Below are 23,398 nucleotides of genomic sequence, written 5' to 3'. Positions count from 1 at the left end.
ATTGAAGTACAGTCAGTTTACAATGTTGTGTCAATTTCTGGTGTACAGACAATGCTTCAGTCATACATGAACATACATATATTCGTTTTCATATTCTTTTTCACCGTAAGTTACTACAAGATATTGAATATAGTTCCCTGTGCTATACAGTATAAACTTGTTGTTTATCTATTTTGTGTATAGTAGTGTGTCGAACTCCCAATTTATCCCTTCCCACCTCCTTCCACCCCTGGTAATCATGTTTGTTTTCTATGTCTGTGAGTCTGTTTCTGTTTTGTAAATAAGTTCATTTGTCTTTTTGTTTTTTTTAAGATTTCACATGTAAGTGATATGGTATTTTTCTTTCTCTTTTTGACCACAGTTCAGTAATCTTAAGTGGAAGTTCGGAGTTACAAAACACAAAACTAGAGCTTAATCAGATACCTCTTTTGTGGAAAATTATATTTACCTAAAAGGCAACATTTTCCCATATAATTTTTTGTAATATCTTCCAACTGTATAGGTATAGTGTGATGTGATTCATGTTATTTTCAAAAACAATAATAGTAGCTAACACTTTTCAGTTGTGTACTGCATGCAAGACTTTATGAACTTTATGAACTAATATATATAATTATATATAAATACATATATATAAAATTAGTTCATATACACACACACACACACACATACACATACATACACACTAATTTTTACAACAGTCCTTTAAGGCAAGTACTCATTATGCATGTTTTACCGATAAGGAAATTGAGGAACAGAGGGATTGAGTAACTTGCTTAAGATCCCACAACTAATGAATGGTGGAGTTGAGATTTTGAACCCAGGCAATATGGCTTCAGAGTCTGTGCCCTTAATGGATTTTGCTGTTACTAAATCCTCATCAGTGAACAATGTGTCTTTCTAAGTTGGCACTGTATTAGGTGTTAAATATGTAAAAATCTCAATTATAGGTTCTTGAGAAGTCAGGACCACAGGGTAGCTTGGGCTTGGGAAATGAGGCTGAGGGCAGAACTAAGGCCCCAGCCCAGGAACATCCACACAAAGCTACATAGGGGTTATCACTGCTCTGAAGTCCTTGCACGGATGGGTGTTCATTCATCATGAAGTCAGGTAATAAAGAATGGAAACCTTTCAATCTGAAAACTGCTTCTGGTTGCAGTCTCAGCCCCAGGACCTAGCTGACTTCTTCGAGAGGGAAGAAGTACTTCCCTTTCCTTATTAGGCATATAAAGTGGGAGGCATGGAGGATTTTCTTTCCCTGTTTGGTTCAGGCAAATGTTGGGGAAATACCAATTCCTTTCTATGGTTGTCAGTTCTAAGTAGCACAGGTATTTAGATAGGACACAGTCCCCTGCCCTCAAGAAACTAAGGCATGAAACTGAAAGAAAATTATTCTCTTTCCTTAAAAAACTAAAAATAAACTTACCATATGATCCAGCAATCCCATTCCTGGGCATATATCTGCAGGGAACTCGAATTTGAAAAGGTACATGCACCCCAATGTTCATAGCAGTGCAACTTACAATAGCCAAGACATGGGAACAACCTAAATGTCCATCAACAGATGACTGGGTAAAGAAATTGTGGTATATTTATACAGTGGAATACTACTCAGCCATAAAAAGAATAAAATTATGCCCTTTGCAGCAACATAGATGGACATGGAGATTGTCATTCTAAGTGAAGTAAACCAGAAAGAGAAAGAAATATACCACATGGTATCACTTATATGTGGAATCTGAAAAAAAAAAAAAGGACACAAATGAACTTATTTATAAAACAGAAACAGAAAGGGGAACCCTCCTACACTGCTGGTGGGAATGCAGTTTGGTGCAGCCACTGTGGAAAACAGTATGGAGATTCCTCAAAAGACTAGGAATAGACTTACCGTATGACCCAGGAATCCCGCTCCTGGGCATATATCCAGAAGAAACCCTACTTCAGGATGACACCTGCACCCCAATGTTCATAGCAGCACTATTACAATAGTCAAGACATGGAGACAGCCTAAATGTCCATCAACGGATGACTGGATAAAGAAGATGTGGTATATTTATACAATGGAATACTACTCAGCCATAAAAACTGACAACATAACACCACTTGCAGCAACATGGATGCTCCTGGAGAATGTCATTCTAAGTGAAGTAAGCCAGAAAGAAAGAAAACTGCCATATGAGATTGCTCATATGTGGAATCTGAAAAAACAAACAAACAAACAAACACACAAACAAAGCATAAATACAAAACAGAAGTAGACTCATAGACATAGAATACAAATTTGTGGTTGCCAGGGGGGCGGAGGGTGGGAAGGGATAGACTGGGGTTTCAAAATTGTAGAATAGATAAACAAGATTATACTGTATAGCACAGGGAAATATATACAAGATCTTATGGTAGCTCATGGAGAAAAAAAGGTGACAATGAATATATATATGTTCATGTATAACTGAAAAATTGTACTCTACACTGGAATTTGATACAACATTGTAAAATGATTATAAATCATTAAAAAATGTTAAAAAAAAAAACAAACCAAAAAACAGAAACAGACTCAGAGACATAGAAAACAAACATGGTGACCAGAGGCGAAGCATGTGGGAAGGGATAAGTTGGGAGTTCAAGAAGGGCAGATACTAACTGCTGTATATAAAATAAATAAATAAGTTTATAACGTATAGCACGGGGAACTATATGCAATATCCTATTGTAATCTATAATGAAAAAGAATATGAAAAGGAATATATGTATGACTGAAACATTATGCTGTACACCAGAAATTGACACAATATTGTACACTGACTATACTTCAATTAAAAAAAAAAAAGAAAATAATTCTCTTTGTTCCCATCCCTACGAGCACTCTGGCTCACTAGTATATTCAGCAAAAGGAAGAACTGTAGCCTCCAGCTGCAAAGCAGCAGGTTGAGTCATGGGGGCTGGCCAAGTTCACAGAATTATTAACTCAAGCACACCACCTGGGATGATATTATTTGTGCCAGGCACTAAGCTAAACCCTTTACTCAATGTGTACTTATTTAACCCTCACAACTGTTATGTGGAGTAGATATGGTTAGTAATTTTACACATAAACTGAAGCACCAGGAAAATTAAGTGACATGCCCAAGATCACCCAATGTGTATAGGAAATGGCATTTGAACCCAGGCAGTCTGTAAAGCTTGTTCTGTCAACTGTTATTCACTACATTGCTAACATCCTGGATTAGCTAAGGATAGCAGCAAGAATTAAAGCTCAACGGTGAAAGAGGGCCTGATAGAAGGCAGAAAACCAAGATTACAAATGAAAATGGAGTAAAATACAGTCTTTGGACCTTTGAGCCCCAGTCAGTGGATTGCAGGGCCCCTCCAGGGCAGAGTTTGTGTTTTAATCATTTTTGCACCTGGCACAAAGCTGGACCCATAATCAATCTCAAAAAACATTATTGAATTGAATGATGGCTGAGTAACATCATCTTTGTAGAAAGGATTGGCTCATTTGTCATTATCCACAAGGTTCCCAACGGCAATGCTGCTTATCTAGCAGGTGTTGGCAGTCACAGAGGACATGGTTGGTAGGGAGAGAGTGTGCTGGAGGAGCTGTCAATATTAGTCTTGGAGTCATATTTATTTGCATAGGCTTCCTCAACCCTCCCCTAGCCTTGGTTACCAATCCTCATTAAAAGCCCAATGATGTCAAGCTCTCCACCTCAGTGCCCAGACAAATATGCTCCAAGCATCTCATTTACTCTCAGAAAGAGGCTGGCCTTTTACAGGTGAAGTTGGGCATTGCTCTCAGCCCATCAGCTTGACTTGTTCCTGCCTTCCTTGTCCATTACTTGGGGACAGCATTGAGTAGTCACACTGAGTAAGCACTGTCAGCAAATGCTTTTTCCCAACCTACCCTCCTACCCCAAACTTGATTTGCCTTGGTTGCTGAAGGAGAGGAGAGCAGAGGTAATACTCCCTGAGTACCCCACATCTTTGTTGATGCATAGGTCTCAGCCCCTTCCTAGCATCCCAACCACCTGAGATTGTTACCTTTTGCTTTATAAATCCCATTTTGAAACTATCACCAGAGTGAAGCAGAAAGTGGGGGCCATCAGCTCCCCAACCACAGGTTTCCTAACCTTACTGGAGAGGGGGGCTTACATAGGGGTAGGGTGGAGCTGGAGGAAACAGGCCCTGTACCAAAGCTGAGTAGCCAGATGTTCACTTTCACATCTCTCCTGTAAGACTGGCAGGGCAGATATAGATTAAAACCAAGCACAAACTCCATTTAAAGTGCATTATAGCTCAGGAATCGGCTCCCCCTGGGCAGGAGAAGGGAGGAAAGGGCGCAAGAGGCCACATCAGTCTCCTTCCTTATCTAGGGCCACATGTCTCTCTCTTAGCTTTTTGAAGGGTGATTTACACCCCTGGCTGGAATGACTCTCTTTCTGGGCTGATTACATCGGCAAATGCCCCCCAGAGGCCACAGCAGGATGGCCATATTCAGAAGCAGCAGCCAGTAAATCTCAGAGGTTTATATTGCACTTCTCAGTACCCTCCCTCCTGGCCCTCTGCCAGTTGGTCTGTGGACGTAGGGGAGGGCTTTGGTTAGGGGAAGAAATCTTTTACTTCCTTTTATTATCTTCTGCTCTCTAAGTACTGCTTAGTTCTCATTCTTCCAAGTCATTCTGCCTGTCTTTATCTTGGGAGCAGGTGGGAGTCAGCTCCAGTTCCAACAATTACCCTTACCTTTATGGGTAGAAATCCTGGGTTTCTCCTATCTGTTTAATCCTGGTAGAGTAGCTTGCTCTCTTATGCATCATCTGAAGATGATGAGGCTCCTAAATGGCTTCTCCAGCCACCTTCCTCATTGATCTTGTCTTTTGTCCTGGGAAATCTCCGTAATTTAGTCTGAGAGAAGTTTAATCCTTGGATCATCCTTCACGATACTGACGGGGCTGAATTTTGAGAGGAGTCTGGTCTGGCAAAGGTCCTGGGATCTAGTTTCAGGTCTGCTCCCAGCAAAGCCATTTCACCTCTCTGGGGCCCATCCTTGCAGAATCTTGGGGTTAATGACAACCGAACCTCACCCTTGAAGATATTTACGAGGGGAAATGAAATCATAGATGGGCAAATCTAAGAGAAAAAAATACTAGAAACGCAAGTGCCTTGTACGTATAACTTTAACATATGTATTTATTACAAGATTTCATTGGGGTGATTCCTTAGTGGCAGTGAGGAGGGGGTTCCGGAAAGTGAGACAAGATGATTTTTTAGGTAAATAGCTGGACCCTGGAGATGGCGAATCTCCAGCAGTAGCTTCCACAGTGTCTTGAATAGAAAGCCTCCTCAAAGCGAAGCTGGCAGGCGACAGCAGGTGGGCAGGTCAGGGTGGAGCACGCTTTCGCGCCCAAGCCCAGGCTGCTCCTGAGCGCGCGCCCTCTCTCGCCCCCTCCCCTGCCGCTGTCGCCGTCCAGTAGAAGACGCGGCGTGGTGCGTCCGTCCGCTTCGGAGTTGGAGGGCGGCGCCCAGGACCCTGGTGGGAGAGTGTCGGCGCCGCGCGCCTGAGGAGGGGCAGGAGGCAGCCGTGGGAGGCGCCGGATGAGGAGCCCCTCTCAGAGCTCCAGCGCGAGGTGCCAGAGAAGCGCCCCCGAACACCCGGCGTGCGCCCCCCGCCATGGTGCGCCCCCGAAGCCCGCGACCGCCGCCGCTGGCGCTCCTGCTGTTGCTGCTGCTGCTGCTGCTGCCGCCGCCGCTGCCGCTGTCGCTCGGAGCAGGTGAGTGTCGTCTGTGAGTCCGCGGAGACCACTTCAGCGGCTGCCGGGCCGAGGGTGGAGGGGGTGCATGAAGGGGAGCGTGTAGGCGGGGCCCGCGTACTGCTGCCCTGAGAGGGCTCAGTCGCCACACCGCTGCCTGGGGCCGGGCGACGGTCTGTCCGAGACGAGGGAACTAGAGGAGGAAGACCAGAGTGCCACAAAGAGGCTGGGTTTCACGCCTAGTCCCGTGTCTGAACCTGTAGACTGAGTGCCAGACATGGCCAGGGCACCCAAGCATGCCTTCATTCCCGGTTCCCCCACTTCCCTCTTTTGAGGTGCATCTACACAGTCACAGAACAACTCGCATCCAGGTAACTACCAAGACAGTATCTCTAGGAGGCTGGGAGAATCAGAAGCAGGACTGCCGTTGCTTCACAGGGGCTTCAACTTCACTACCTGTAAGGACTGGGAAGGGGGCACTAGGTACACATGAAGATAGAGAAGTTTTTGTTAAAACTGACTTGTCACAAATTAGGGTTGAAAACTGCTGCCCAGAACTTAGCAATATCATTATTTAGTTGTGTTGTTGAGAACATTGCTCACCATCAACAAACCCCACTCTTTAAGATCTATTCTATTATTATTTTAATTGGAGCAAAAAAGTCGTTATTGGGCAAGATAGCCTTTCTAGAACCACAAGCTGCTTAGCATAGTGCCTTGCCCTGTTACAGATCCACAACAGCTGTTTTGTGGAACATAGTTCAAGCCTGGTTTTAGAAGTATGCCATTCCCCCAAGGAACATGCCTTTGCGGGTGGGATTGGTACTTGAAATCTCATTGTAGGGCTCCTGTCCAGAGCCTGACTGGAGTGAGTCCTGAGGCAGAGACCATCAATCTACACGTGAGCTCAGTCCACAAGGTAGTAGTACTGCAGAAATGCAGTCCTGGCTGAGAGGCAGATATGGAAGGAAGGTGAGAAAGGACTGGTCGGTCCAGACTGGCTTCATCAGTAAATCAGGGCAGCAATACATCACTGATCTGATTTGACTGCCTAGGAAATTTCACTAACCCTAACAGTATGGTTGCATGTCAGGACTAGGGGTAAACTTTAAACACCTTCCTCATAACCGGTTTAAAGGAACAAGTTCTACCCTATTATGATGAAATTTAACATGACGCCCACCTTCTTTTGTTGAGCTGCAGTGCCCCTAATCTACCACTGTTCGCTCCGACTTGGTGAACTATCAGCTAAGAAATTAGAGAGGTTTCCTTTCGAAAAGGATTATGACTCAGTATTTAGTCCAGTTAAAGCAGTGAGACTCGGACCTGCTACATTTCTTTCAGCAAGCACTTTATTGGGTACCTAACAGCAGTAACATCTTAAACATTTAGCATTTCTCAAACTGTTTAAGTCCATGTACCCTTTTTGGTAAAGATAAAAATCTCATGCTTTCCCTGAGTAAAATTTGAAATTTCAGAAAAAATTTTTTCATCTTCTACATATTAAATTGTCATATATGCTTTTTTGAACCACATCTTCCCTTGGAAATTCTGATATACCCCCCAAAAGGGCCTATACTCTCTCTTCCCCATCCCTTGCAATGAGAAACTCTGGTTTAATCCAATCCCTTCATCTTACATTTGGAAAACTAAGGTCCAGAATGTGAAGTACATTGTCCTAGGTTGGGCTGGGACTAAGGTGAGGTGAGTAAAGGGTTGGGGGGAAGGGGGATCCCAAGAAACTCAGTAGTTAATAAAGAATATTTTAATGAAGTACTTTTAAAAATCAAAATTAATGCCAAAGAATCCATGGTGAACAGAATATGAACAGTTTTTAAGTAAAAGGATAACTATGTCATGCTGAGGCATATTGGAGCCTGAAGCAAAGGGAGAAAACAGTACTACTAATCTTGTCTTTATTTACACATTGGATATGGCATCAATCTTCAAACTTCAGGGTGCCTCTCCAGTGATTCCCAGGCTTTATCACCACAGATTCTGATTTCGGTAGTTTGGGGCTGGGGCTCAGAAGTCTACATCTTAAAGACTCTGAAGAGGGAGAGAGAGAGGGGCCTGGAACTCTTTGATTGTAAGTAGAGGGAAGGGGCCCAGAAGAAGTGATAGTGGTGGCTCACAGAATGCCTCTGTTATCTGGTTGTTTTTTAAATGTTAGTAGGAGCTTACAAAGAATAAGCACTAGGTACTGGCAAAAGAGTATTGGTAAGATAGCCACCAAGTCTAGCTGGAGAGAAAAAAAATCAAGTAGTGATAAGTGCTATGCAGAGAATTGGAGTAACAATGTGTTAGAGTACCTGGGGGCTATTTTACATTTGTTGGCTGGGGTTGGCCTTTCTAAGATAACATTTAAGTTGTGAACTGAATTACCAAAAGGGGCCAGCCACTTGAAAATCATGTGAAAGAGCATTCCAGGCAGCAAGGCTAGGGCAAAGACCCTAAGGCGAACACAAGCTTTTCTATTCAATGGCAACCAAAAAGAAGGCCGGGGAGAGGGTATGGCTCAAGTGGTAGAGTGCATGCTTAGTGTGTACAAAGTGCTGGGTTCAATCCCCAGTACAACCTCCAAAAATGAGCCTAATTACCTCCTCCACAAAAAAAAAAAACAAAAAAAAACAAAAAAAAAAACCAACTTAAAAAAGAAAAGAAAAGAAAGAAGGCCAGTGCAGATGGAGGGAAGTGGGAGAGGAAGAGAGAACCAGGAGGTAAGGTTAGAGAGGTGGGCAGGGACCAAGTCTTTACAAGCCTTTGTAACCAGGGTACATAAACTGTATCTTAACCTAAGTACAGTAGAAGTTGTTGGAGGGACTAAAGCAGAGAAATGAGATGATATGATTTATAATTCTTAAGAGGTGATCCCATATAATGTTAATCAGCATTAGAATTATGTTAGATTCACAATGAAACACTATAAAGCAATGAAAATAAGCTTTGCAACTATATTTAACAGTGTGGATATATTTCAGAAACGTTAATATTGAGCAAAAGAAGCAAGACACCAAAAGCACGTGTTGCATGATTGAAAAATAGGCAAAACTAATCTCTCAAGATATTGTATTGGCTTTGTTGGGAAGATGGTGACTGGCAGAAGGCTTCTGGACGCTGGTAATGTTCTGGTCCTTTATCTGGGGTCTGGTTACACAGATATATATAATTTGAAATTCATTGAACTAAACATTTTTTTAATTGAAGTACAGTCAGTTTACAATGTGTCAATTTCTGGTGTACAGCATAATGTTTCAGTCACACATATGCACACATATACTCGTTTTCATATTCTTTTCCATTATAGGTTACTACAGGATGTTGAATATAGTTCGCTGTGCTACACAGAAGAGATTTTTTAAAATTTATTTTATATATAGTTGAACTATGTATTTTTGATTCATGTATTTTTCTGTATGTTATATTTCAGTTAATTTATTATCAAACATGATATACAAATGACTAAAAATACATGAAAATATGTTCAATATCATTAGTTATTAGGGAAATGCAAATGAAAACCACTATGAGATACCACTTCACACCCAAGAGGATGGCTATAGAAACAGAGCAAAAAACAGAAATCATGAGTTGGCAAGTGTGTAGAGATATTGGAGCCCTCGTGCATTGCTAGTAGGAATGTAAAATGGTGCAGCCATGGTGAAAAACAGTTTGGCGGTTCATCATAAAGTTAAATATAGAATTACCATATGACCTAGCAATTCCACTCCTAGGTATATACCCCAGAGAGATGAATATAGGTATTCAAGCAAATACTTGTACATGAATGTTCCCAATAGCACTATTCACAATAACCAAAAGGTGCAAACAACCCAAATGTCCATCAACTAATGTATAAATCAATAAAATATGGTATAGCCATACAATGAAATATTATTCATAAGAAAGAATGAAGTACTGATATATGCTACAATGTGTTTGAACGTCGAAAACAGTATGTTAGGTGAAAGGAACCAAATGCAAGAGTGTATATTTTATGGTTTCATCTACATGAAATATCTAGAATAGGTAAATCTGCAGACACAGAAAGCAGACTAGTAGTTGCCAGAGTCTAGGGGGAAGGGAGAATGGAGAGTGACTGTTTAATGGGTATGGGCTTCCTATTGGAGTGATGAAAATGTATTGGAATTAGACAGAAGTGATGGTTGTACAACATTGTGAATGTACTAAATGCCATGTAATTGTGTCCTTTAAGATGGTTAATTTTATGTTGCATGTATTTTTTTTAAATAATTAAAGTTTGTACCTTTTGACTGCCTTCATCCAGTTCTCCCTCCCCCTCCCCCCTGCCTCTGGTAACCACAAATCTAATTTCTTTTCCTATGAGTTTGTTTGCTTGTTTTTAAGTATAATTGATTTACAGTATTATGTTCCTGGTGTAAGACATAATGATTTGCTATTTCCATACATTTCAAAACGATCACCAGGTGTGAATTTTACCTCAGTAAAAATGTTTTCCAACCTAAAAAAATTTTCTTAAAAAAAGATAGATGTAACAACTAAAAAATGGTAATTATGTGAAATGAAGTTAACTAATCTTACTATAGTAACATTTTATAATATATACATATATCAAATCATCACATTGTACACTTAAAACTTAAACAATGTTACGTGTCAGTTATATCTCAATAAAGCTGGAAAGCAAAGGATGACTGAATGGTATGGAAGAATGAATTTGGAAGATGGAATCAGGGAGACCAATAAGGAGTCTTGGCTAGTTCAGACAAAAGTTAATGGTAGCTTAAGCTAAGGAGGTGGTGATGGATGTGTAGAGAAGTGGACAGATTCCAGATATTCAGTGTAGTTGACAGGACTTGTTGGATTGAACATAGGATGTGAATGAAAGAGAAGAATTAAGAATAACCCCTAAGAGGGGAGAGTATAGCTCAAGAGGTAGAGCATATGCTTAGCATGCAAGAGGTCCTGGCTCAGTCCCCAGTACCTCTTCTAAAAATAAATAAACCTAATTCCCTCCCCCGCCAAAAATAACCAACACAATAATAAATAAGTAAAATATTTTTTAAATAATGAATGACTCCTAGACTTTCTGCCTAGAAAAACCGAGGGATGATGGTGTGCTGTTACCCCTTGATAGGAATCCTAAGTCCTAGGATGCAGGGCCTTTCTCCAGGGCTGAGCTATAACCAACCTTGATATTCCTGAGTAAGTGAAAGAAGCAACAAAAACTCCCCACCCCAACCCCAACTAGTTTCCACTGTAAGGTGTCTTTAAGTGCCTTTTAGTAGAAGACTCAGAGTTGTTGCTGACCATCATTTAGCACCCCTGTGCACATTCTCAGCTCTGGTTATGATGCTAGCCCTGCCCATGGCAAAACTCTGCTCAGGCCTTCTTGCCTGTGCCTGACAGAGTCATCAGGCTCAGCTTCAAACAACTTTCTCCTTCCCCCTCCCAGGAGGCTAAGCAGCCTCTCTTCATCAAACCCTCACCTCTTCTTGAGCCTGATCTGTTCTGTCCAGATTGTGACAGCTGCAGACTCTCCATTCCTGCTGGACTTCTTTCTCCCCACTTCTTCCTAAAGGCCTTTGTGCTACCCTAAGCCTTCTAAAGAGTTCATCCAGAACCCCTCTCCCAGCCTTATGACTTGGTACTCCCAGACAGCTACTCTGACCTTATGTGAGCCTCATCTGGTCCCTCTCCCTCCACAGGGGACCCTCTCCCCACAGAAGGTCGACTCATGAACAGCTGCATCCAGGCCAGGAGGAAGTGCAAGGCTGACCCCATCTGCAATGCTACTTACCACCACCTGAATTCCTGTGCCTCTAGTACAAGCATCCCATCACCTTCTGAAGAGGAGCCTTCAATATCCGAAGATTGTATGGAGGCAGCACAGCAACTTAGGAATAGCTCTCTAATGAGGTGTACCTGCCACCGGCGCATGAAGAACCAAGCCGCCTGCCTGGACATCTACTGGACTCTTCACCCTGCCCGCAGCATTGGTGAGGCCCCATCCTAGAGTGGGCTAAGATGGCTGTTGGGGGTTATTTTTAAATTCCGTTAGATCTGGGCCACATAGATTTTTTTTTTTATAGGGATGATAATGAAACTCTGCATTTGACATCAGTAAGAAGTAGAAGGAGGAATTGACAGTATCCTTTTGGGCCCCCACAGCAGTGCCCTCCCTTCTTGCTACTTTCCCCTTTCTTACCTGGCAACGTGTAGCTGCCTTTTGGCAGAGCTCTGAACCAGGCTGAGGCCCAACCTGGTGAGCTCTTGGAACAGAAGAGTATAGAGAGCAAGCAAATGGAGGGAAATGGTCTTAACCCATAAACAGGCTGCAAATACAACATAATCCATAAGTTCAGAGAAACTGGGAGGCAATGTCCTGGTCCAGCCTTTAATGAAGAGGGTACTCATTAACCAGACAGGAGATGGTAAGAGAGAGAAGGCACTGAAAGAGCCAAAGAGAGGAGCTTCCTCTGACTCTAGAGATCCCTTTCTGGATGAGTCAGGTTTTACTAGACTGTGCTGCAATGACAAAACAGGGACTTGTAAAACAAAGGTCAAGTTTTTGCTGATGTTCCATCTTGGCTGTGTCATGTGTCCTCTTCATTGTGGGATCCGGTGCAGCCTCTACCTGGGATGTTCCTTTCTCATGGCAGAGGAAAATGAGCAATGGCAGAACCATGTGGTGCCTTTAATAGCTTCTGCTCAGTTGTTACATAAAATACTTCTGCTCACATTCCATTGACAAAGCAAATTGCATGGCCAAGCCTGACATCAGTAGGAAGGAGAAGTATACTCCTCCCACAGAACGCACTGAAAATCACATGGTCATAAATGAGGATGTATACTTTTACAGAGAAGGCAAAAATGATTGGAAACAATAATGCAATCTACCATAGTCCATCTCTTGGTCAAAACATTTGTTTTCCTCCCTTCCACAAGCAAAATATACCAACCCACTTTCTAAGGAAGGTGCCCTAAGAGTTCTGTCCAAGCAGGACATCGGGCTCCAAGTCTAGGATCTTGTGATAATTTCTGTATCAGGTCTGGATGTGGTTCCTCTTAATCTGGAAGCCTATGGACTGAAAAGTCACCTACATCCCATCTGTACTTAATATACAGTAATGAAACAGGAACAGGAGAAGCACAGCAAACTCTCTCAGTTAGAAAGGGGAGTAATTGGAGGCACACAGCATTGATTCATAGCAGTTCTGAAGTCCTGCTACATGAATCCTCCCTGGGAGTAGGGATTGCTCTCTGATAAGGACCTGCTTTTGCTCCACTGGGGAGCAAAAAGCCCAGGAGCTTACCAGCCCCTTGGGAGGTCCTTTCTTTTCCATTATTTTCTTGGGCTACATCTGAAAAGGGCACTGGAAATTACAACCTCCTTAGGGACTGAGAAGCATTCTTAGCTTGCTTCCTACCTGAGGAATGTTGGAGCACCTTAAGTCTCAAATAGTCAGAAGCTCTTTTAATCCAGGCTGGTGGCTGCTAGCAATACAACTCTCTCAAAACATAATTGCTTTTTATACCTTTGACTGTCACCTCATGTGCCAGTAGCCTTTCCTATAATCCTTTCCAAGACATGCGTCTCTTTCGAGACCTAATTAAAAGTACCTTACCCTTATCAGGTTTCTGTGAGAGAGCCACTATCTTAGTCTTTTTCCCTAAGCACATTTATCCAACTGGCAGGATTTATTGGATACCATTTTAATCAATGAGAGATCTCCACAAAGGGCATGATAGCCACAAACTTGAATTGGTCTTTACCCCCAAGGCTGAGTTGTAATCAACCTTATTACTCAAAGCATTTTTCAGTTTTATCTTTTACCATTTGAAGATGAGAAGCAATTGCATCTCTAGGACCCTGCAAGTCCTAGAATTTCTATTTTTCTCTTTTATGTTTCCTCCCTATTTGTAAACTCGTCAATTCTTCTCTGAGCTTGCTTCTTTCTTGTAGTACCTTGCCAAATGTAGCCATCAGCAGTCAAGACATACTAGTAATCTTCAGCTTCTTGCTTTCTTCCCTTTAAGGTATAAGCTCACTCAGTACATCACCTTCCTTCCAAATTACTGCAGACAACAATTTTACCAAATGCTTTGCCACTGCATAATGAGGGCTGCCATCTTCCCAGCCCCCAGTAACAGTTTATTCACCACCCACTGCCCAATCCCAAAGCCAAATACCATTTATTTTAGATCTTCATTTGTTACTTCAGCACTCCATTTCTAGATACCAATTACATTTTTGGTAAGAATTTGCTAAGTTATGGTGTAGTAACAACCAACCCCCAAATCTCTGGCTTTCAACAACAAAGATGTATCTTTTGTTCATATTACACATCTGCTGCGGGCTTCCCTGAGTTAGCTTTGTATTTGCTCCACCTGTCTTCTTCAGAGCCAGGATAGTAGAGGGAAAAGGGCTGCAGCAGGACCATGTGATGGTTCTGAAAGCTTCTGTTCAGTTATGATTTGCATCTCGTCAGCTCACAACTCACAGGCCACAGCAAGTCACATGGCCAGGCCTTGCAGTTGGGTGGAAAAGTAGAGTCTTCTCATAGGGGGCCCGAAAATCACATGGCAACAGATGGGGTTGTATAACCCTCCCACAGCAAGCAACTGGAAACACTAATAGAGTTCACCATACTCCTTGTTCCCTGCTTCCTACACCTCATCCTAATCACCTCTCTTTCAGAACTTCCTGTGAGACATCTCCCTGAATCCACTTGTCTCCCCCCTCCTTTTCCCTTGGGAGCTCCCAGGTTTTCCCAAGTATCTAAACCATCCTTTCCTGTTTGTTTGATATCATCCATATCCCTTCCCTCCTAAAGATGCATTCACAAAAGCCTATTGGGTAACATCCCTGCAAGCTCACCTCTCCCTTCAAACAAAATTTATTAACTAACATTTATTGAACACCTACCATGTGTATGAGCTATGCAGTGATTTTATAAGACCTAGTATGTCCCTTTTAAGAGCTCACAACCCCATGAGGGTGACTGAGAAAGCTGTTTCCTTTGAGATCATTGCCTCTTCCTTCACTTTTTTTTATTTTTTTTATTTTTTATTTTTAAGTTTATTTTTTTTTAAGACTTCTCTGCTTTTCTCAGTCAAATTCAGTTCCAGACCTGGTCTCATTTCTTTCTCCTCGGCATGTGATGCATCTCCATAGCCAAGTGGTCGGGCCTGGAACACAGTCCACCACTGCCCCTTCTCTAGTACCAAGAGAAAACAAGTCCCCTTGCCTGCTTATGTGCCCACAGGCAGTGTGTTTAGTGGTCAGGAGCAGAGACTCTGGAATCAGATAATCTGGGTTTCAAATCCCAGTTCCACATATTAGCTTATATGAGCCTGAGCAAGTGCTTTAACCTCTCTCATCCTCAGTTTCTTCTTACTCACCCAGAAACTTCTAGGAAGACTAACTGAGATTGAATATATTTTTCACTTACACCACAGTACCTAGCACAGAGTGCTCATCCAGTGATAGCTTATTATTCTTATCATTAAACCCAGTTTATTCATTGAGCCCAGCCTATATATTTATGGTCTTGTTTTTTTCTTACCTCTGCCCAGCATGCAGTTAGTTAGGTAGAGACTCTGCCTTTTCCCTTCCCCTGAAGGGCTTTGAGGTCTGACCCAGCAGTCTCAGTCCCTCCTGCCGCCACCCCCAGCCCAGTGCTCAGGATTCTGCTGCTCCCCACCTTTCTCTCTAGGTGACTATGAGCTGGATGTCTCCCCCTATGAAGACACAGTGACCAGAAAACCTTGGAAAATGGATCTCAGCAAACTGAACATGCTCAAACCAGGTGTGGAGGCAACCTGGGGCTCAGGTGTGGGAGGGGGGCTGGACCCTGAGGGAAGGGTGGCTGGTGAGGAACACAAGCTGGGAGCATGGCTGGGGAGAGTTCTAGCATGCTGGCTAACTAAAGAAGTACTCTCAGGGTGCAAGTTTGAGCTATGAGGCGTAGTCTAGTTTCATGAGTCAACAAAGAGCAATAGTTATTAGGGAGACATTTGAAGAGAGCCCATTAGGGCTCCCTGGTTCCAAAAGATGGGTCTCTGCAAAGGGTTTGGTGGGAGTGGCAGCAGTCCCAGAAAAAAATGTGCTGAAATGGAGTATTTACACACATTCAAGGCAGCCAGGAAAGCAGCCTTTTGTCCCTAAAGAGTAGGAAATTGCTTGTTTTCAACCATTTTAATGGGATGGGTGAGGTGTTGGGCAGGGAAAATGGTGAGAGAGAATGTGACTCCTCAGGGGTGACTGAGGAAGGGGAGTCATCTGTCTGCCAAGTACTATGATGCATGTTTTTCAGGAAAGTGAGGCTGTTGTGTTAATTGGAAGAGAACACACACATGCACTGTCTTTTTGAGAGAGATGTGTGCTTTGTTGTACAGTCTGTTTATTGGAATTACTAGAATTTTGAGAGAAAAGTGTGAAGATTTATACATAACAAACTCTTAGTTACAGGGAATCTGGGAATAACCTGTTCCAGTTACTCCCTTGTTCTGGCTGCTGGAATATTCTGTTAATAGACATATCACTATAGTTTTCTAAGATTCAGAGTATGGAGAATGTTTATGCATGTATCAGTCAATGAAAGATGGGCAGGTGATATTAAAACTGAGCACAATAGACAGATGCAAAATGAAAATCCTAAATAGAGTTTGGTTGCATCTCTTTGGGACCATTCAAAAAGTACTTTAGAATGTTGTAGGGCCTCTAGGTTATGCTTTCCACCATGAGCTCTCACTCACTGCATAGGACTGAGGAAAGGGTTTTGGTTATTTGAGTTTTCTGGCTGCTTGAATTCTAGATAATTGTGTTAGATGTATCTGGAGGTGTTTTTTGTTTTTTGTTTTTTTAACCTAGTCATGATGAGGAGCAGATATAGTTTGTGGGTAGAGGGAGCGCCCTGGATTAGGAGTGGAGTGGCCTTACTCTGGGCAGTCTTCCCTTTCCTCCTACCCCGACTACCGTCCTTAAATCAGAGGGTTGCCGGAGTTCCCAGGGCGGCTGGGCTGCAGGTTTACAGAGAGGACCGCTGACTTGGTGTCCCTCTCCGCTAGACTCGGATCTCTGCCTCAAGTTCGCCATGTTGTGCACTCTTAATGACAAGTGTGACCGGCTGCGCAAGGCCTACGGGGAGGCGTGTTCCGGGTCCCGCTGCCAGCGCCACGCCTGCCAAGGGCAGCTACGTGCCTTCTTCGAGAAGGCGTCGGAGCCTCACGCGCAGGGCCTGCTGCTCTGCCCGTGCGCGCCCACCGACCAGGGCTGCGGACAGCGCCGGCGCAACACCATCGCCCCCGGCTGCGCGCTGCCCTCCGAGCCCCGCAACTGCCTGGAGCTGCGGCGCCTTTGCCTGGCCGACCCGCTGTGCAGGTGCGGGGTGCTGGGTGCGGGCGGGCAGGGTGGGCGCCACTCCTTCCGGGACGCCTTCCTGTGCCCGGCTGACCCCCGCCAGGGCCCATGGACCGACTTCGCCACTATCTACCTTCGATACTTCCTGAAACTCTTTTCTCAAAAAGAATGTGTATATATATATATACACACATATATATTTTTTCTCCTTTGTGTGAAAACTTTAGAAAATATTAAAATGTGTAAAAATATCACCCAAAATCTGTCACCAGAAGGTAATCTACCATACTTTGGGGAGGATTTCCTTCTAGTTTGTTTGTTTTCCCCCTTATACAAATAAACAAAATCAAACATTCTGGGACTATATTTGTATAGTTTTGTTTTTGTTTTTGTTTTTCATTTATGGTATGCATCTGGTGAACATTTCAGATGGAGGCAGTATGGAATAGAGTTCATGAAGACAGGCTCTGAGGTCAGACTGGAATTTAAATCCTGGGTCTCTGTGACCTTGAGCCCATCACTTAACCTAAAATTCTATCACTTAACTTAAGGTTCCACTTAGTCCTCTGTAAAAATTGGGATTGTAATGCAGACCTCATGGGATTCTGGTGAGAGTTAAATTGCATAATTTATGAAGAGAGTTAGTTTACTGGTATAGAGTAAGCACTCAGTAAATGGTAGTGTTTATTTTGCATTTTCTGGCCTTTGACAACTTGATTTTTTTTTTTTTTTGGTGGAGGGAGGTAATTAAGTTTATTTATTTACTTATTTATTTTAATGACAGTACTAGGGATTGAACCCAGGACCTCATGCAAGCTAGGCATGCACTCTACCACTGAGCTATACCCTCCCCCTGGTAACTTGATTTTTAAGTGCCTACGTTGTATTTCATTTTATGGATGCCTCATACTTTATTCGTCCTTCTATTTTTAGATATTTAGTTTCCTTTCTTTATTGCTATACATAATGCTGCAAAAAATATCATTCTTATTCATTAATCTTCATGCACAAATCTAATTACTGTTTAGATTGTGTTGCTACAAATGGCATAACCAAATCAACGGGCATCAAGATTTATAAGGTGTCTGATACGTTTTCTTAAGCAAAACTCTGGTCTCTGTTTCCTTAGCCTTCTCAGGACAAACTCTCACAAAACTGAAGTTATCATCCTTTCAAGTGATATTTGTTGACAGAGTCACACCAACCTTGTTTTGCAACCTAGTTCTACCACTTCTCTGTAACTTTGGGAAAGTTACTTTACCTCTCTGAGTCCCACTTCCTCTTCTGTAAATATTACATAGTCAGAGCTCTCAATAATCATAATACTTAGGCTAAGTACTTACTATGGGCCAAGTACTGTTTAAGTATTTAGCATGTATTAACCCATCTAAACTTCACAAGAACCCTATAAAATAGATGCTGGTTTTTTTTTTTTTTTATCATCCTCAGTTTACAAATGAAGAAACTATAGTGGAGAAAGTTTAAATCGCTTGCTCAAATTCACCTAGGTGCTAAGTCAGATTTGTTAATGAGATTTGGGATGAAGGAAGGTCTGGCCTAGAGTCTGTGTTCCTAAAGGCTGTGCTGTGCTGCCTGTTATCAAGCTGGTAGCTGTTACTATTACATAACAAGTGCTGGACTAGATGACTAAGATAATGTCCCTTCCTTCAAGGAGTTTACGATTGAGTGGGATGACAGAGAACTAATCCACCAATCTAACACAAGGCCAAATGGAAAACGGCAGAAATATGTACAGAAAAATATACTCATAATTCTATCACTTAAAGATAACCAGCTTTAGCTATTGTAGGGTGAGTGTTAAAAATAACAATATTTAACATTTACTGAATAGTTTACTATACACCAAGTACTATGTTAAATGCTATACATGCAGTCTCTTTTTCATCCGCACAAAAATCCACAAGGTAGTGCTGTTTTCATCTCTATTTACTGTCGAGGAAGCTGAGATTAAAGAAGCTGCTTGATATCTCATAATTAGGGATTGTGGAGAGCAAATTCAAAGTGATATGCTGTGGAGGCTAGGGTGATAGTGCATTTAATTGTGACAGGAGCATGCTTCATGGAGGAAACTGTGAACAAGGCTCTGAAATGCAGGGGAGGATTTGGTATTAAGATGGGCATGTCAACTAAAGGGGCAGCACAGGTGAAGGCTGCAGCAAGGTGAAGGCTGCAGGACAGATCCTCAACAGGGTCTCTTAAAATTCCCTTCTTCCAGATCGCGCCTGGCGGATTTTCAGACCCACTGCCATCCCATTGACATCCTAGGGACCTGTGCAACAGATCAGTCCAGATGTCTGCGAGCCTACATGGGGCTGATTGGTGAGGCTGGGGGGCATGTGTAGGGAGCTCTTGCAATGAAAATGCTCTGGAGGCTGAACCCAGATGGTGTGGTTCTGAGACTGGTGGGAGAGGGTGGGAGCTAAAGTTGACCATCCTCTCTTCACCCTACAGGGACTGCCATGACTCCCAACTTTGTCAGCAACGTCAGCACCAGTGTTGCCTTAAGCTGCACCTGCCGAGGCAGTGGCAACCTGCAGGAGGAGTGTGAGCGGCTGGAAGATTCCTTCTCCCACAACCCCTGCCTCAGTGAGTGCGCTCCACCTGCTCCCAGTCCCCGAGACTGGCTCAGCTTGAGAGGGAAGGGGTCAGCTCTTTGGTCCATGCTGGTCCATCTCCTGCATTCAGAGCATCCCCCCAGCCTGGGACTTTCTGCCTTCTCTCACCCACTGAGTGACCCCCAAGCTGCCTCTTCACTTCTCTGGGCCCCAGGGACAGTCTTCAGCTCAAGGAATAGCAAGCAGGATGAGATAACATCCCATTCCCACCTGCCACCCACCTACCCTCCTATACCCCAGGGTCCATGAGACATTCCCTTTCCTTCTTTGGGAGCCTGAGAAATCTCGAACATCTGCCTGCCTCCAACCCACTTTCTCTCTCTCCTTAGTGGAGGCCATTGCAGCTAAGATGCGTTTTCACAGCCAACTCTTATCCCAGGACTGGGCAGACTCTACCATTTCCATGATGGAACGCCAGGTAAGGACTCCTCTATTACGCCCCCTCCTATCTCTACCAGACCGGCTGGGGGAAGCCCAGACAAGGGGTTGGAGAGGGGTGATCTCCTCTGATGGACACCTCGGGAGGGGGGATAGGCCTTGACTGAGGCTGAGGTGGTGAAAAGGGTGGAGCTGACTCCATTCCATTTCTTCCACAGAACAAAAACCCTGCTCTGAGGTCACGGCCCTGGGTGCCCTCTCTTTTCTCCTGTGTACTTACATTGCTTCTGCTCCCGAGCCTCTGGTAGCTGGACTTCCCGGGTGGCTCTCTTCTCTACCACACCCAGCCTGACCTGCTGCCTGGAAGGGGTGAGGAAAGGACAGCATCAGGAAGGAGGTTCAGTGAACAATGTTGCAACCCTAGTCCCAGCCCACAGAAACGGACTAGTGTAGTTCTCGTTCCCTCCACTTCTGACTCAGGCTTTTCCCTTCCTTAGGACTTGGTTACCATGGTTTAGCCATGTCTTCTGGTGGTGTCCAGCTCTACCAGGCTCTCTCCTTATTCCTTCCTTCTGCCCAGCAGATCACCCAGGCTCTAACAAATTAATCATGCTCTGTTGCGTTCTCCAGGTAGGCAGGGCTGGGTATTCTGAGGCAGCCTAAAAAGACATTCCTCATGACGAGGAAGGCTAGAGCAAGACTACTGGCCCTTTGTCTCCTCCTCTGAATAGGGGGTGGGAACCTACTGCCTGCCCTGCCCTGCCCTGGGATCCTGGGATTCTGCAAAGCATTTGGGCCTTGCTCTCTTCCTGCTACTGTCCCAAAGTCCCCCCAGGCTCTTGCATCATGATTAAACATTTTGACTTAAAAATTTGCTCTTTTCCCATTGTCTCACATTGTGAGTTTATACAGAAATACGGGTATTACAGACACAGCATCACAGACCAGGTGATATAGGAGACACAGGACCCCTGCCACCAACTGCTTTGTGACCCCAGGCAAGATTCAGCCTCTCTGTGTACTTGACGTGGAGCTGGAAGAAAAATAGCTTATGGGAGGCTGTGGACCTGGTACCTGTCCCACTTACAGCCGTTTTGGGGTACTGTCTGGGATCTGCCACAGCAGCTGTGATGGGGAGGGTCCATAGGCAGCCACAACATTTGATCCCCTGCTTGTGTTATTGGTCTGCCCCAAACCATAATGGGGGCCAGAGGAAAGGAGAGACTGTCCTTGAACTCGTGTGCAATCCAGTTGGGATAAGGAGACAGCCACCCATGCAGTGTAGTTGGGAAAATATATTTATAGAACTGTGGACGTTTGTCCGTTAATTCATTTGCTTACTCTTTTATACGTATCTGATGAGTGCTATCTCTAAGAGACGCTGGGGGAGGTTCTGAGATAATAATGCTCAGATCCTATTTTTAAGCCTTTCACACATCACAGCAGGGGAACAGATGAGACATTCAATAAGAAAATGCAGTGTGATAAATACTAATGATAATCCTCAGTTACTGAGCCCCTACTGTGTGCCAAGTATGACTGTGTCCCTACTGTGTGCAAGTATCTGCATAATTCATTTAATCCTTCAACAACATTTGACTTTGTCATTCAGTAGCTGTGTGACCTTGGTATTAACCTTTCTGTGCCTCATTTTCTACATCTGTAACATGAAAAGGCATAGAACTGCCTCACTAGGAAGGAGATAACCCATGTGAAAGAAAATCCATGTGCCTGACACATAATAAGAACTGAAAAAAGTTAGAAATTACAGCGTATGTTTTTTTGTGGAAAATTTGGACAATACAGACAATTATAAAGAAGAAAATGAAAATCTTTAAGATCTCATTCTCAAACTTCCAAACTACTCCCTTTATATCTGTGCATGTGAGAATCTATGGGTATGTATAATTTTAGGTAACTGAGATCAGACACTGCATATCAATGTGTAAGCCACAGACATCTTTCCACATCCATATGTAGAGCTTGAAAAACATCATCCTTCTTATCAGCTGTATAACATGAACTTGTATGAATGCATATTCCTACATACATAGTTTATTTAACTAGTTCTGTATTGATGAGTATTTGGTTGTCTTCCCATTTTTTTCTGAGCCAAGTTTTAAGGCAGTGAGGAGGTGACTGAGGGTGTGAAGTACAAAAGAGCTGCCAGATGGTGGGTGGAAAAGGGAAGCCTCTTCCTACATTCCTGTATCACCATACCCCACCCTGCCCCAGAAAATGTCCAGCCAACTTGCCTTCCTGCAAACTTCAGTCAGGCACTGGGTGAACTTTACCCTTCCTCCTCTCCCAGGAAGATCTCTGAACTGTCAAGCCTCTCCCTTTGCTTTGGCTCCATTATCCCGAGGGTGGTGGTGTGAATAGAACAGCCATTCCTTGCTAAGTGCTTGAATTAGACTAATAGGTCATCTGTACTTTTCTCTGAAGAAGGTCCAAATTCCTGGTAAACAAACAGACCACTCTCCCAGCCTAGGGCCCAGAGCCAAGACCCAGGGTGGGGGCACAGTGGCTGGACTGAAGCTTTTAATGGTATCCTGGCTGGCTGGGAAAGTTAATGCCATTAGACTAGTTTCTGGGTAATGAGGTGGGAAGGGCTGCTGGCAGCAGTGGTAAGTGGAACATGCTGAATTACACGACTCTTGCATGGCTTGGGTGAAGCAGACTTTCTTTTAAACAACTATCTTCAAATGTATCCATTCAATCATGTATTCATTCAACAAACCTCTGACAAGCATTTGCTCTGTGCTCAGCTGTAGTTTTCAAGATATGCCCCTGTCCATTTCACCATTTCAGTGAAAGGGCAGCCCAGGACCTCTGGCAGCTGGATCTCAGCTTTAGGCAGTTGGGACTTTTCATTTATCCTGGTCAACTATAACACTCAGTGTTTGACCTTGGGAGATATTATTTACCACTCTAAGCTACCATAACCTCGTCTCCAGTGGGGATGCCAATAGGAATACTTCAGGGGTTGCAGTTTTTGTTTTGCTTTCATTTTTTTTAACATTTTTTTATTGAGTTATAGTCATTTTACAATGTTGTGTGCTTTCATTTTTAATAAATACAACACTAGCAATTTAATTTCAGCCAAAACAGTAATTGGTAGTCTCAACTAATGTTTATATACATTTAAATGGTTTTGGTTGGCAATTTTTTTGGCTTTATAAAAGCTTATAAGCATGAGGAATGTGTTCTCGTTTTGGTCTCCATGTATATTTAAGTTAGATAACAGTAAAAATATTAAAACAACCAGGGTTGTTTGAAGATTAGAAATAATT

General features: G+C 43.3%; 1 protein-coding gene and 1 long non-coding RNA gene across 3 annotated transcripts; one reads left to right on the top strand and one right to left on the bottom strand.

The window, feature by feature from the left end:
* Positions 1-5,157: 5,157 nt before the first annotated feature.
* LOC135321009 (uncharacterized) lies at positions 5,158-20,502 on the bottom strand. 2 transcript variants are annotated; one of them, XR_010380374.1, is made up of 2 exons: positions 20,386-20,502; positions 5,158-6,223 (listed from the first exon to the last, which is right to left on the bottom strand). It is a non-coding gene; the product is annotated as an uncharacterized LOC135321009 (long non-coding RNA). The 2 variants fall into 2 exon arrangements; XR_010380373.1 differs by having other exon boundaries at positions 5,158-5,937.
* Positions 5,666-20,976, top strand: GFRA3 (GDNF family receptor alpha 3). The gene is made up of 8 exons (XM_010982498.3): positions 5,666-5,765; positions 11,435-11,725; positions 15,446-15,538; positions 16,800-17,112; positions 19,328-19,431; positions 19,564-19,698; positions 20,057-20,145; positions 20,324-20,976. Exons 1-8 carry the CDS (start codon positions 5,666-5,668, stop codon positions 20,411-20,413), a joined length of 1,215 nt encoding a protein of 404 aa, XP_010980800.2. The 3' UTR covers positions 20,414-20,976.
* Positions 20,977-23,398: the final 2,422 nt, after the last annotated feature.

This window comes from Camelus dromedarius, chromosome 3 (assembly GCF_036321535.1).
Source record: "Camelus dromedarius isolate mCamDro1 chromosome 3, mCamDro1.pat, whole genome shotgun sequence".
NCBI lineage: Eukaryota > Metazoa > Chordata > Mammalia > Artiodactyla > Camelidae > Camelus > Camelus dromedarius.
Note: the sequence above shows the minus strand (reverse complement) of the source record. Positions and strands in the feature narration are given on the sequence as shown.

Bases quoted from the DNA above. Each gene is read 5' to 3' on its own strand.
- GFRA3 (XM_010982498.3), top strand. From the start codon at position 5,666: ATGGTGCGCCCCCGAAGCCCGCGACCGCCGCCGCTGGCGCTCCTGCTG. The intron at 5,766-11,434 runs GTGAGTGTCGTC...CTCCCTCCACAG, and splicing joins GCCGCTGTCGCTCGGAGCAG to GGGACCCTCTCCCCACAGAA. The intron at 15,539-16,799 runs GTGTGGAGGCAA...CCTCTCCGCTAG, and splicing joins ACTGAACATGCTCAAACCAG to ACTCGGATCTCTGCCTCAAG.